This window comes from Dama dama, chromosome 25, assembly GCF_033118175.1.
Source record: "Dama dama isolate Ldn47 chromosome 25, ASM3311817v1, whole genome shotgun sequence".
NCBI classification, from domain to species: domain Eukaryota; kingdom Metazoa; phylum Chordata; class Mammalia; order Artiodactyla; family Cervidae; genus Dama; species Dama dama.
The window spans coordinates 62,978,122-62,990,769 of NC_083705.1; the positions used below are offsets into that span (position 1 = coordinate 62,978,122).

General features: G+C 43.6%; 1 protein-coding gene across 1 annotated transcript in view; it reads right to left on the reverse strand.

Moving 5' to 3' along the window:
* Window positions 1-12,648, reverse strand: part of FBXL7 (F-box and leucine rich repeat protein 7) — a 430,644-nt gene that overhangs the window by 11,779 nt on the left and 406,217 nt on the right. Inside the window, exon 3 of the mRNA XM_061129320.1 lies at window positions 1,029-1,640. Within this exon, the coding sequence (XP_060985303.1) occupies window positions 1,029-1,640 (612 nt within the window). The remainder of the gene's footprint in view (window positions 1-1,028; window positions 1,641-12,648) is intronic.

The window sequence follows — 12,648 nt, forward strand, 5'->3', positions numbered from 1 at the left end:
ATTTCGAGCCATGGTGACCAGAGGCCACAGCACAGAATCAGCTTAAACACAGCTCTCAGGCTCCATGCAACAGTGACCAGTGGATGTCAGGGCAGTTTCTAAACTACTTACGTTTGAGCTAGAGAGTTGGCTTTCATTTATCTGTGATTAGATATTTAGTTCCCATTATCCATGGTTTGGGCTTCCCTGCTGCCGCAGATGGTAAAGAATCTGCCTGCAATGTAGGAGACCCAGCTTCAATTCCTGGGTCAGGAAGATCCCCTGGAAAATGGACCAGCAACTCACTCCAGTAATTCTGCCTGGAGAACTCCAAGGACAGAGGAGCCTGGCGGGCTACAGTCCATGGGATCTCAAAGTGTCAGACACGACTGAACGACTAACACCACGACCACCTTAAATCTATGGTTGCTCTGAAATTACTTTGAGAATTATGGGGAGGAAAGACACGCTTAAAAGTCACACTAACTTGTGAGCTTGCCTTGCTGCTCCTGTGGTTAAGACTTCACCTTCCAATGCAGGTTCAATCCCTGGTCAGGGAGCTAAGCTCTCACATGCTTCTTGGGCAAGAAACCAAAAGGGAAATCAGAAGCTATATTATAACAAATTCAATAAAGACTTTTGAAAAGGTCCACATCAAGAAGCAAAGCAAAAAGAGGCAGACTAACTTGAACTGCCAGATCCAAGGTGCCTCTAACTCCTCTAAGAAAGTGAAAGTGAAGTCGCTCAGTCCTGTCCACTCTTTGCAACCCTGTGGACTATAGCCTACCAGGCTCCTCATAGGATTTTCCAAGGCAAGAATACTGGAGTGGGTTGCCATTTCCTTCTCCAACTCCTCTAAGAAGTTGACATCATTTGATGAAAGGGATACCTCTGGCCCCCAGAATCATGGTTCCATAAAGACAGTTTTATGGAAAGAAGAGCCACCCTGCTGAGCCCTGAATATCACAAAGGGGGACCCTTCGCAGGTGTCAGCGTCCTCTCCCGCTCTGGGAGGATGTGCTGGGAAGGGCTCACGGATGGCCACCTACCTGACACATCCAGGTGCTCCAGGTTGGGACAGAGGGACACCACGTCGAAGACTGCCTCGTTGGAGATATTGTAGCAGCCGGAGACTTCTAGCCGCCGGAGCTCCGGGCAGCACTGGGCAATGGTGTAAAGACCTCGGTCCGTGAGCCGCCTGCAGCCACTGACGCTTACGGTTTCCAGCATGAGACAGACGTTGGGTGTGTCCTGACAGAGTCTGCGGGTGAGCACCTTGAGGGCGCGGTCCACGTTGATGGTCTCGCCCGTCAGGCGGATAGTCCTCCAGAGGCGCGGATCCCAGGCCAGGTTGTACCAGCGGCGGCACACGCGCGCGCAGCGGCAGAGCTGGTTGGTGGGCAGGAACGAGAAGACCTGCACCATGGTGTGGTCCGGGAGCCGCTCGATGCTGGCCTGCTCCTTCTGGGGCCTGGAGGCCAGGCGGATGAGCGGGTGGGTGAGGCGGGTCGGGGGCGGGGAGTGGACCATGGCCACCGTCTCCCCGGTGATGGAGGACGAGGAGGTGGACGAACCCCTTCCATTCTGAAATCCCGGCAGGTTGGGTGGACATATCAGGGCTGGGCTGGGCGTGCTCAGTGTGCGCATGCTCAGGTCGGAGTCTGGCAAAGGACAGAGAACAAAGGGTTAAGGATGGACGGAGCGGAGCGGGGGCGGGGAAGGAGGCAGGGAGGTGGCATCCTGTCCGCTGACATCCTTCCTGCGCAGACGCCGGCTCAATCCGTCTCATTGGAAGAGGGAGCGCATGCAAGTTTTCCCCATTAAGAAAAGGGCTAATTCTTCACTGTCTCCACCGGGGTGGGCATGCTATCTCTAAAGGGTCAGATAAGAAATAGTGGAAGCCCTGCAGGCCATCTGGGTTCCATCCCTGTTGCAATTACTCAGCTCTGCTGTTTTAGTGCAAAAGCTGCCATAAACAACACGAAAACGAGCCCAGCCGTCCTGGCTATTTTTCCATAAAACTTGTTCTGTAAAAACAGATCAGCCAATTTGGCCCCAGGGTTACAGTTTGCTGACCTCTGATCTACATTAACAGTGATTATCTAAAGGGCACAACTCCAAAGTTTCATTATTTCTATACTGGGAGAAGAAAGCTCATATATTGTGAACACAAGCTGATTTACTTTGGTTAGGCAGATGCTTACGCTTCATTTATAAAGGAGAGGAATGCATTTTACAAAAGGCGAAGACCCGGCCAGTGGGGAGAGAGCATTAGCTATCTTTGCCCTCACCTGCCCCCTAGTGTCCGGTCCCCCATCTTTTGATAATGGTACCCCAAACTCAGTGATCTGGGTTCTGGAGGGCCACCCTGCTTCCTTCTTCTGTTAGACTAGGCACTTCAGATGGTATTTGCAGTCCTTGAATATCTGTGGCAATGTTTATTTTTCTTTCTTATCAATAATTCCTCCCTTTGCATTTGAATAATGTGACTTTTTTTTCTGTTCCTTGGAACCAAAAAGGTCACTTGATGAAGAAGCAAATGGTTTTTAAATTTATGAGAGACCTTTAGAATGCTGCTTTAAGAAGTCTGCTCATTTCATATCCCTCCCCCAACCTTGATATATATATATGGAAGAATTTATTCTTGCATTATATAAATGTTTTTATGTTACACATTTTACATATTTAGATGTATAGATTTATTTAGGAAGACATTTATTCTTTCTAAATATGTTTCTATATTTCATACATACATGTGAATATATATTTTAATATATATACACACATGCACACACACATATATTTTATATATATATAGAGAGAGAGAGAGAGAAAGAGAGAGAGAGAGAGAACCTTCAAAATACACAATTCTATACCTGTGAAATAAGTGAATTGGTCTAGATAATTTCTAAGTCACTTCCAGCTCTATTTATAGCTCTAAAGACTTAAACAAAAATTCTATCCTTGTGTGATTTTTCACATTTCGTGTCTTGGGAATTTTCATTCAAACACTTGTCTTTTCAAAGAAATCCCAGTAATAACACATAACACAAGAACTTCTGATACAGGACATCTCTGCTGTGTATTTGTAGTTTCCTCATTGATAGACTTTGTCTATGTTTTCTTTTAGATTTACTTCTCTGTAACCTAACGCTGAAGGTGCCCTACACAGGTCACCACTTTTCTCCGGAGCGTCTCTGAGTTATTGTCTGCCCCTCCGCCAGCCCCACGCACTTACAGACACACCTTGTCTGCCTCTTGAAATACGAAACCTTTTGTGTCTGAATGCAACTGCCACCCCCTCGAAGAATAGTTAGGCTTCCCTCATAGCTCAGTTGGTAAAGAATCTGCCTGCAATGCAGGAGACCCCAGTTCAATTCCTGGGTCAGGAAGATCCGCTGGAGACGGGATAGCCTACCCACTCCTGTATTCTTGGGCTTCCCTTGGGGCTCAGCTGGTAAGGAATCCTCCTGTAATGTGGGAGACCTGGGTTCGATCCCGGGTTGGGAAGATCCCCTGGAGAAGGGAAAGGCTACCCTTTCACAGAATACCACTCCAGTATTCTGGCCTGGAGAGTCTGACATGACCGAGCGACTTTCACTTCACTAAGAATAGTTCCTTTCTGTCTTTGAGATAAGATGAATTCCTTCCCTTTTGAAATCCCCACCCTTCCTTATACAGGCATGTATGAATTTATCTTTCCCTGTTGCTTGATTGTATTATTTTTCTCACTTTTGCATCTCTCCTGATACCCCCATAACCTTTGTCATGTGATTTTTGCAGTCTTCCTAGGCAGAGTTGTATTTCTTCAGTCCAGTGATGTGAGCTTTGGCCATGAGACTTGCTTTGGTTAGCGAATCTTAGGGGATGTGATTTGCCCAAAGCCATGTATGTGGTTGGGCTTGCCCACCTCTTTCTATCATCACCATGGGAAGAACATCCTCAGTTGGTCCACTGACCTTAGGATGACGAGAAGCGCATCACCTCATCAGATGAGCAGACGGAAGTGCCCCCAACCTGCAGCTTAGAGCCAAGCTCAACCAAACCTGGCCGGAGTCAACAAATGCCCACATGAACCACAGATGTGTGAGCTGGAATACTGAGGTTTGGGGTGTTTTGTAATACAGTACCCCCGTGGCAACAGATGATAGGTACAACTTCTACTACACTAAAAACCCTTTGAGGCAGGATGAAACTCTCTTCTTCTTTGTGTCCTGGCGGTGTCTGACATGGTTTATGGTACACACTGCTGCTGTGAGCTCAGTCGTGTCCGACTCTTTTGAGACGTCCCGGACTGTAGCCCTCCAGGCTCCTCAGTCCATGGGATGATCTTCCAGGCAAGAATATGACAGTGGGTTGCCATACCCTCCTCCAGGGGATCTTCCGAACCCAGGGATTGAACCCGAGCCTCCTGCACTGGCAAGCAGATTCTTTACCACTATGATACCAGAGAAGCCCTTATGGTACATAGTAGGGGCACACTAACATCTTGAATTTGAAAGGAAGCATTTATATGTTTTAAAAGGATTCATATCTAGCTTGGCATGTACTTTTCTTTTTTTTTTTCACCAGATCTCTGTTTTGCTTTATTTTCAAGAAAATCCAGGAATCTGTGTTTTTCTGAGAAATCTCTTGATTTTTAAATGTCAATGTGTGCTCAGTCGCTCAGTCATGTCCAACTCTTTGCAGCCCCATGGACTGTAGCCCACCAGGCTCCTCCGTTCATGAGACTTCCCAGGCAAGGATACTGGAGTGGGTTGCCATTTCCTCTTCCAGGGGATCTTCCTGACCCAGGGATCAGTCTCTTGTGTCTCCTACATTGCAGGTGCATTCTTTACCCACAGAGCCATCAGTGTGTGTGTTAGTTGCTCCATCATGTCCGACTCTTTGCGACCCCGTGTACTGTAGCTAACCAGGCTCCTCTGTCCATGGGATTCTCCAGGCAAGAATACTGGAGTGGATTGCCATTCCCTTCTCCAGGCATGTACTTTTCTATCCCAGCTGGTATACATACTGCATTTTAAATCATTCATAAGAAAAAAAAAATGCACTTCTGTCTTTTGTAATCAGCTAAAATAAACAGTAAATCTTTAAGGAAAACCTTAAGTGTAAACCAATTAAGGGTTTGAAAACTGCCATCCAAGCTACCACAGTACTATTATTACATGAACTCCTAGAATTGCCTCTGAAGTGACCACTTTTCTTAGGAGGTTGAGCAACTTCTTTTGGATCAGGGAGAAGGGACAATCTTAGGTTTTCAGCTCTGACATTTTAGCAGTTGTGAAGGCTCTGAAATCTCTCTCCTGCCTGCCTCCGGTCCGTTCATCTTAAAAGAGAAAGATGCTTAACTATTCTGCAGAGACCTGTGTAGTTTGATTTGGGCCCTGGAGGAATGGATTCTTCTTATGGTGGGGGTGGAGGTGGATTCTAAAACCCGCATCTATAATGGATTCACTTTTCATCATTCTTTTATACTCCCAGCACTGGATCATAGGAATACATCTAGATGGCCTAGTACTGCTGTGCATTTAGGAAGGCTCTTAGGTTTGTTTTTTCTTTTCTTTCTTTTCTTTGCCAATAATCATGCCCTGGTATTAATGGAGTCCACACTCATAAAGAGATGGCAGTCTGGCACCCCTGTGGGAGACATTCTGCCCTGGGAGACTCAGGAGCGCAGTAATGTCTGTCTTCTCCAGCTCTCAGCAGCAGGACTCTAGCAGTAATTCAGGACAGCCATGCACTGGGGGCTAAGCAGGGGAGTCTAGGAGATTTCCGCCAGGAAAGCTGGATGTCTCCTTTTGCCAGAGCACACACCAGGATTCTCTTGAGTTCTTTGTGCTTATTCTATGTGTGTGCCAAGTCGCTTCAATCATGTCTGACTCTGTGATCCTATGGACTGTGGCCCGCCGGGCTCCTCTGTCCATGGGATTCTCCAGGCAAGAATACTGGAGAGGGTTGCCATGCCCTCCTCCAGGGGATCTTCCTGACCCAGGAATCGAACTCATGTCTCCTGTATTACAGGCGGATTCTTTACTGCTGAGCCACCAGAGAAACTTCTTCTACAGTAGGTCAAAAACCCTCGAGAATTTCTGACAGGATACAATCTGTTGTAATTGAATAAATTGCACTTGATAATTAGAAAAAAGATGAAGAATGATGAGTAATGCTATGGTCTAAATGTTGCTAGCTGTCTCACATTCATATGTTGAATGAACGTTCACTCCCGAAGTGATGGTAGTATGGAGGGTGGGGCCTTTGGGAAGTGATTAGGTCTTGAGAGTTGAACCTTCATGAATGGGCTCAGTGCCTTCATAGAACAGACCCCAGGAACTGGCTCTCACTTCTGCCCTGTGAGGTGACAGTGAGGAGGCAGACTTTTATGAGGAAGTGGGCCACCAGCAGATACTGAATCTGCCAGCATCTTGATCTGGGGCTTCTAGAACTGTGAGAAATACATTTTTCTTCTTTATAAGCCACCCAGTCTGTGGTATTTTTCTGTAGACAGATAACAACTAGAGATGTTCATGCCCAGATGCTGTCACAAAGAATCTTTTCTTGATACTTTATGTCTATATGTCTATATATATATATATATATATATATGGAAATATAAATATATAAATTTTTTTCACTGAACACATGCTCACATACACACATAAACACATATTTTTAATTTGGAAATAAATGTTATTATGGATAAAATACACATAGTTGCCACACAGTTTCTCTTACCCTTTGGGACTCAGAGCCATTTATTGCCACAAGGTATGATGTATAGGAACAAGAAGGAGTTTTTCCTTACAGAATGATCAAGAGTCCCAGAGTATAAATGCACGTGTGCCAGGAAAAGAGAGTACGGCTTCAAAACAAGGACCATTTCTGCTACCAAGTCGTGTGTTCCATGTGCACACAGCCCAGCAGAAAGACCTAGTGCTCTCTTTGCACGTAATTTTTTCCTCCTTTGTCATTTTCAGAGGACTGGCAGTTGAATGGACAATGGCAAGAGATTCTATTTTTTTCTGATACAGATTAGAAACAAGGATGCTGATATCTGATCCCTGGACATACACTCAAGAGGAAATGATCAAAGACAAATATTAAGATGATAGAGAGAAGAAATTTGGAACCCTTCTCCTGGCCTTATATGACACTGCAAGACAAACAGAAGCAAAAAGAAAGCTGACTTTATTTGAACTCAGAATATAAATTCAGACTATTTTGTAGGAATGAACATATTTTCATATCTGAATACCTACTCCAAGTGAATTTCTACCTGTCTGATGTCTTGAGGGCAAAATCGACCCACTTATCTTAGCAGTAAGATGGTCCCATTGGGCGACGATACAGAATAACTGAGAGGATATTATCTTCACTTTTAATACACTGTATACTTTCGTATGCATTTATATAAATTAGCCATTATATTACATCTTTCTTTACTGTGCCCCTAGGCAAATGGTGAGCTGCATGAATAACTTATGGAAGAACTCTTCCCTGAGAGGCATTATTTTGAATAGCAAAAGTAGCACTTGCAAAAATTGCCTGTGCTCAGTCACTACATTGTCTCTGATTCTTTGCCACCCCATGGACTATAGCCTGCCAGACTCCTCTGTTCCTGGGATTTTCCAGGCCAGAATACTGGAGTGGGATGCCATTTCCTTCTCCAGGGGATCTTCTCAACTCAGGGATCAAACTTGCATCTCTTGCATGGGCAGACAGATTCTTTACCACTAAGCCACCAGCGAAGCCCTTGCAAAAAGTACTAAGTAAAATATACATTTCCAAAAGCTTCTGTCAAGAGTCAAATCTATGATAACTGGAAATGGGGATCATGATGAAACGGCACAGAGCAGCTTGTTTAAAAGCCTCCCTTCCCTGTTGCTTCTATGGTATCCACATCGCTGTGAGATGCAGGTATCACCCACACAGTGTTCTTGGCAAGAATCACTTCAAACTGGCATATGCAACAGTCACTTGTATCAATTATTTGAAGATCAAATGTCCCCTGATATACCAGGACAAGGAATGCCCAAACTCTCAGGAGATAAATACATCTTCATAACATCTGAAAATTTTCCAGAATGTAAAAAGTAGGTGGCTTTTTTAATTTACCAAATGGCTATTTACTCTGCTGACATTCTTTGAGCAAACTTTTTTCAATAATAAGTACATGAATTGATAGGGAAGTCAGTTAAAGGTATACTCAATGAATTACTTCATGGTAAGTAGGATGGATAGGTGAATGGAAGAAAGAATGGACACACAGACAAAAGAACGAGGGGAAACCATTATAAAACCTGCAGAAAGGGCACGTTTGGTTACATATAAATATGGAAATGGAAAAGAGGCTGTTAATTATGAATACGTAAGACTCTAAGAAAGCCAGAGATGAACACATGTAAATGTCATGAAAGCAGAATGGGAGAATTTATGGGGAAATAAGCAAACCATTTTTTTGCAATAGAACATGTATTTTGTGACCTGTTTTCCCTAATGATATCGAGAAGCTGTAAATAACCCCCAAATTGATATATAACACAAAAACACCCACCACAGATGTCTGCAGGAAAATATACAGAATAAAGTGCAAGGACTACACAGGGATAGACAATGGGTATTCAGTAGTCTGGGTTGCTGCGGATTCTCAGATTACAGATTTACAGGCAGAAAAGAAAGTGACCTTCATTTATTGATTGGATCACTTAACACACATGGTTTCCTGTTGTCTGAGTGCCCAGTGGGGTCTGGAAGGGATAAAGTGGGCTTCCCAGGTGGTGCTAGTGGTAAAGTATTAGATTGCCAGTGTAAGAGATGTAAGAGATGTGGGTTCCATCCCTGGATGGGGAAGATTCCCTGGAGGAGGGCATGGTTCCCCACTCAAGTATTCTTGTCTGGAGTCCCGTGGACAGAAGAGACTGGCAGGCTCCATAGGGTCCATAGGACTGTACAGAGTCAGACACGACTGAAGCAATTTAGCACCGAGGCACGCAGATTATAAAGCAAATATCCCTGACCCACCACCTTTCTGCACTACAACCCCATTCAAGTACTTCCACAGCAAAGACCCTGCCCTTTTCCAAAAGCTTGTAGCCTTTACAACTACTATTACTAAGTTGCTTCCGTCGTGTCCGACTCTGTGCGACCCCATAGACAGCAGCCCACAGGCTCCCCCGTCCCTGGGATTCTCCAGGCAAGAACACTGGAGTGGGTTGCCATTTCCTTCTCCAATGCATGAAAGTGAAAAGTGAAAGTGAAGTCGCCCAGTCGTGTCCGACTCTTCGCGACCCCATGGACTGCAGCCTACCAGGCTCCTCCGTCCATGGGATTTTCCAGGCAAGAGGACTGGAGTGGGGTGCCATTGCCTTCTCCTTTAGGGAGAGAGAAAAAAGACTCTCTGTTGAGAATGTGCCTGCATCACACAAAATCCACGCTGGAAAAGGAGAGCAAAGTAGGTCCAAGTCTGAAAAAAAAATTCAGTTTTCAGAAGTCTAAGGTAAGGACATGAAAATATAAAATTTCCCAGTAATTTGAATGAAAGAATATCTAATTTGAATTAAAGAATATGTTTAGCAAAAACTTTTGAATTTTCTCAAAATGAGACTAATTTTCACTTCCTACAATGGAGATCCTAAGTCAAATAAATGTAATTATACTTTTTTATACTGATATTTTCATTTGTTGTCTAAAATAAGAGCCAGTGAATTCTTTAAAGTTTAAGAACTTCTTGCTCCATTATTAACTTAAAATATTTCCAAGTTTGTGATATATGTGTGAATGATATGTTTTATGCTCTTATATATGTAAAGAATACCCAAAAGTATAGCTGTCTTTTTCTGAGGGGAAAAAACCCTATGAACTTTCATACTCATGGTTGCAAACGTCCTGGAAATTCTGCCTCTTTGGTAATTACAGCACAGTATCAAAAATATTCAAGGCATCTCATGCACACATGCTTATTAGACACATTTTCTTCTAACGAGATAGCTGCTTGTTCTGTACAAGTTTTTATTTTCAAACCACTGCTGTTTACACTCTAGGAAGTCATATTTACATTACATTGGCCTTTCAAAGTCAAAATTTACAAAGCTACTCTGCATTTTCCCCCTGTGATTACCAAAACTTTTGTGCAAGATGCTTTCCATTATAAGTTGTCTTTCTACTCCAGAATTCTTGCCATAAAAAGCAAAGTTTCTTTTCTTAGCTTAAACTCAAGCTTAGAAAAATAGATCCATAAAACCTAGCTTGTGAAAAAAAAAATACAATCTAAGGGATCTTTTTCTTCTTGTTTGATTTCAAAATATTTTCTTTTAATGTGGTTCACATCATATCCACACCCTAAAATTTATTTAAGGTATTCGTTGCTATGAGGCGGAAATTTATACAGACAAGGTTAACCTTGCATTTTACCAAGAAAAAGTTACCTTTAGGACTCAAGGGTTCGTGCTCAGCGGTCATCCAGAAGGTGGCACCCTCGAGTAGGTGTGCATGCTGAGTCAGTCGTGTCCGACTCTGTGTGATCCCCATGGACTGTAGCCCACCAGGCTCCTCTGTCCATGGGATTCTCCAGGCAAGAATACTGGAGTGGGTTGCCATGCCCTCCTCTAAGGGATCTCCCCCGCCCAGGGATCGAACACATGTCTCTTGTGTCTCCTGCATTGGCAGGAGATTTTTACCTTTACCACTAGCACCAACTGGGAAGCCTATGGCACCCTCAAGATCAGATTAAAGCTAGGGCATTTTTTTTTTTTTTTAATGGTACAGATGAACTTATTTGCAGGGCAGGAATAGAGATGCAGATGTAGGGAATGGACGTGTAGATGTGGGGAGTGGGGGGATGAATTGAGAGATTAGGAGTGACGTATGCACACTGGCATGTGTAAAATAGATAGCTAGTGCAAACTTGCTGTACCTGCCGTATATCTCAGGGAACTCAGCTCAGTGCTCTGTGATGACCTAGATGGATAGGGTGGGTGGTGGGGGTGCAGGGGGGCGGGGGGTGCAAGGGGGGTGGGGGGGAGGTCCAAGAGGGAGGGGATATGTGTATACATATAACTGACTTACTTGGTTGTCCAGCAGAAACTAACACAGCATTATAAAGCAAATATACCCCAATTTGAAATAAATAAAACATAAGAAGAATAAAAGGGTAAGATTTCTGTCCAAGAACAAAACTCTGCTTTGTCGGTCACCTGAATCAGTCCTCTTAAGGGCAGAACTTAGTGACTGGTGCCTGAAATCTTGACAAGGATGTTGAGGGTCCTCTCATATCAGAAGATGGAGTCTAGTCCAGTGCCTGGCTCTATTTTTATGCTTAAAATAGATTCTAAAACATTCTAAACACCAGTTCCTCAATTTATCCAATTTTGGACTCACACTGATTTGAATATGGATTCTGTTTTGTCCTTTAGTTCTTCTAAAAGGGAAGAGTCACACAGCTAAAGAAGCCTTTAACCCAGGTTGCTCTACAAGACATAAATATAATGGATGAGATGTACAGAAGCACAAGCTGGAATCAAGATTGCTGGGAGAAATATCAATAACCTCAGATATGCAGATGACACCACCCTTATGGCAGAAAATGAGGAAGAACTAAAGAGCCTCTTGATGAAAGTGAAAGAGGAGAGTGAAAAAGTTGGCTTAAAGCTCAACATTCAGAAAACTAAGATTATGGAATCCGGTCCCATCACTTCATGGCAAATAGATGGGGAAACAGTGGAAACAATAAAAAAAATAAATGGTATTTATTTTTTGGGCTCCAAAATCACTACAGATGGTGATTGTAGCCATGAAATTAAAAGACTTACTCCTTAGAAGAAAAGTTATGGCCAACCTAGACAGCATATTAAAAAGCAGAGACATTACTTTGTCAACAAAGGTCCGTCTAGTCAAGGCTATGGTTTTTCCAGTAGTCATGTATGGATATGAAGGCTGGACTATAAAGAAAGCTGAGCACCGAAGAACTGATGCTTTTGAACTGTGGTGTTGGAGAAGGCTCTTGAGAGTCCCTTGGACTGCAAGGAGATCCAACCAGTCCATCCCAAAAGAGATCAGTCCTGGGTATTCATTGGAAGGACTGATGTTGAAGCTGAAACTCCAACACTTTGGCCACCTGATGCTGGGAAAGATTGAGGGCAAGAGGAGAAGGGGATGACAGAGGATGAGATAGTTGGATGGCATCACAGACTCAATGGACATGAGTTTGGGTGAACTACGGGAGTTGGTGATGGACAGGGAGGCCTGGCGTGCTGCAGTTCATGGGGTAGCAAAGAATCGGACATGGTTGAATGACTGAACTGAACTGATGTACAGAATGGCATCTCAGGAATCTATAGTGCAGGTTGATTTCACCTTCAACACTGAATATCTAGAAAGGATCTTTTAGACAATTTATGCCCAATGAAACATAAGTGATCTTAGAAATTTAGAAACTATGTCAGAGTCCTGGATTATCATGCACAGCCTCCTTATGGTTTTATTTTGTGTTGAAACAATGACTTCTTAGTACTTTTTAAAAGTCTGCAAAATGGCAAAGGGGGATGACCTTATACTATTCATTCTTTAATGGAAATCAGGATGTTTCACCCTGAGAGAAAGTTCCACTGTTAGATACTATCCTAAAGGTGAGGCAATATTCTCCTTATGGTAGAGCATGCTTTTAGAACCTCTTTA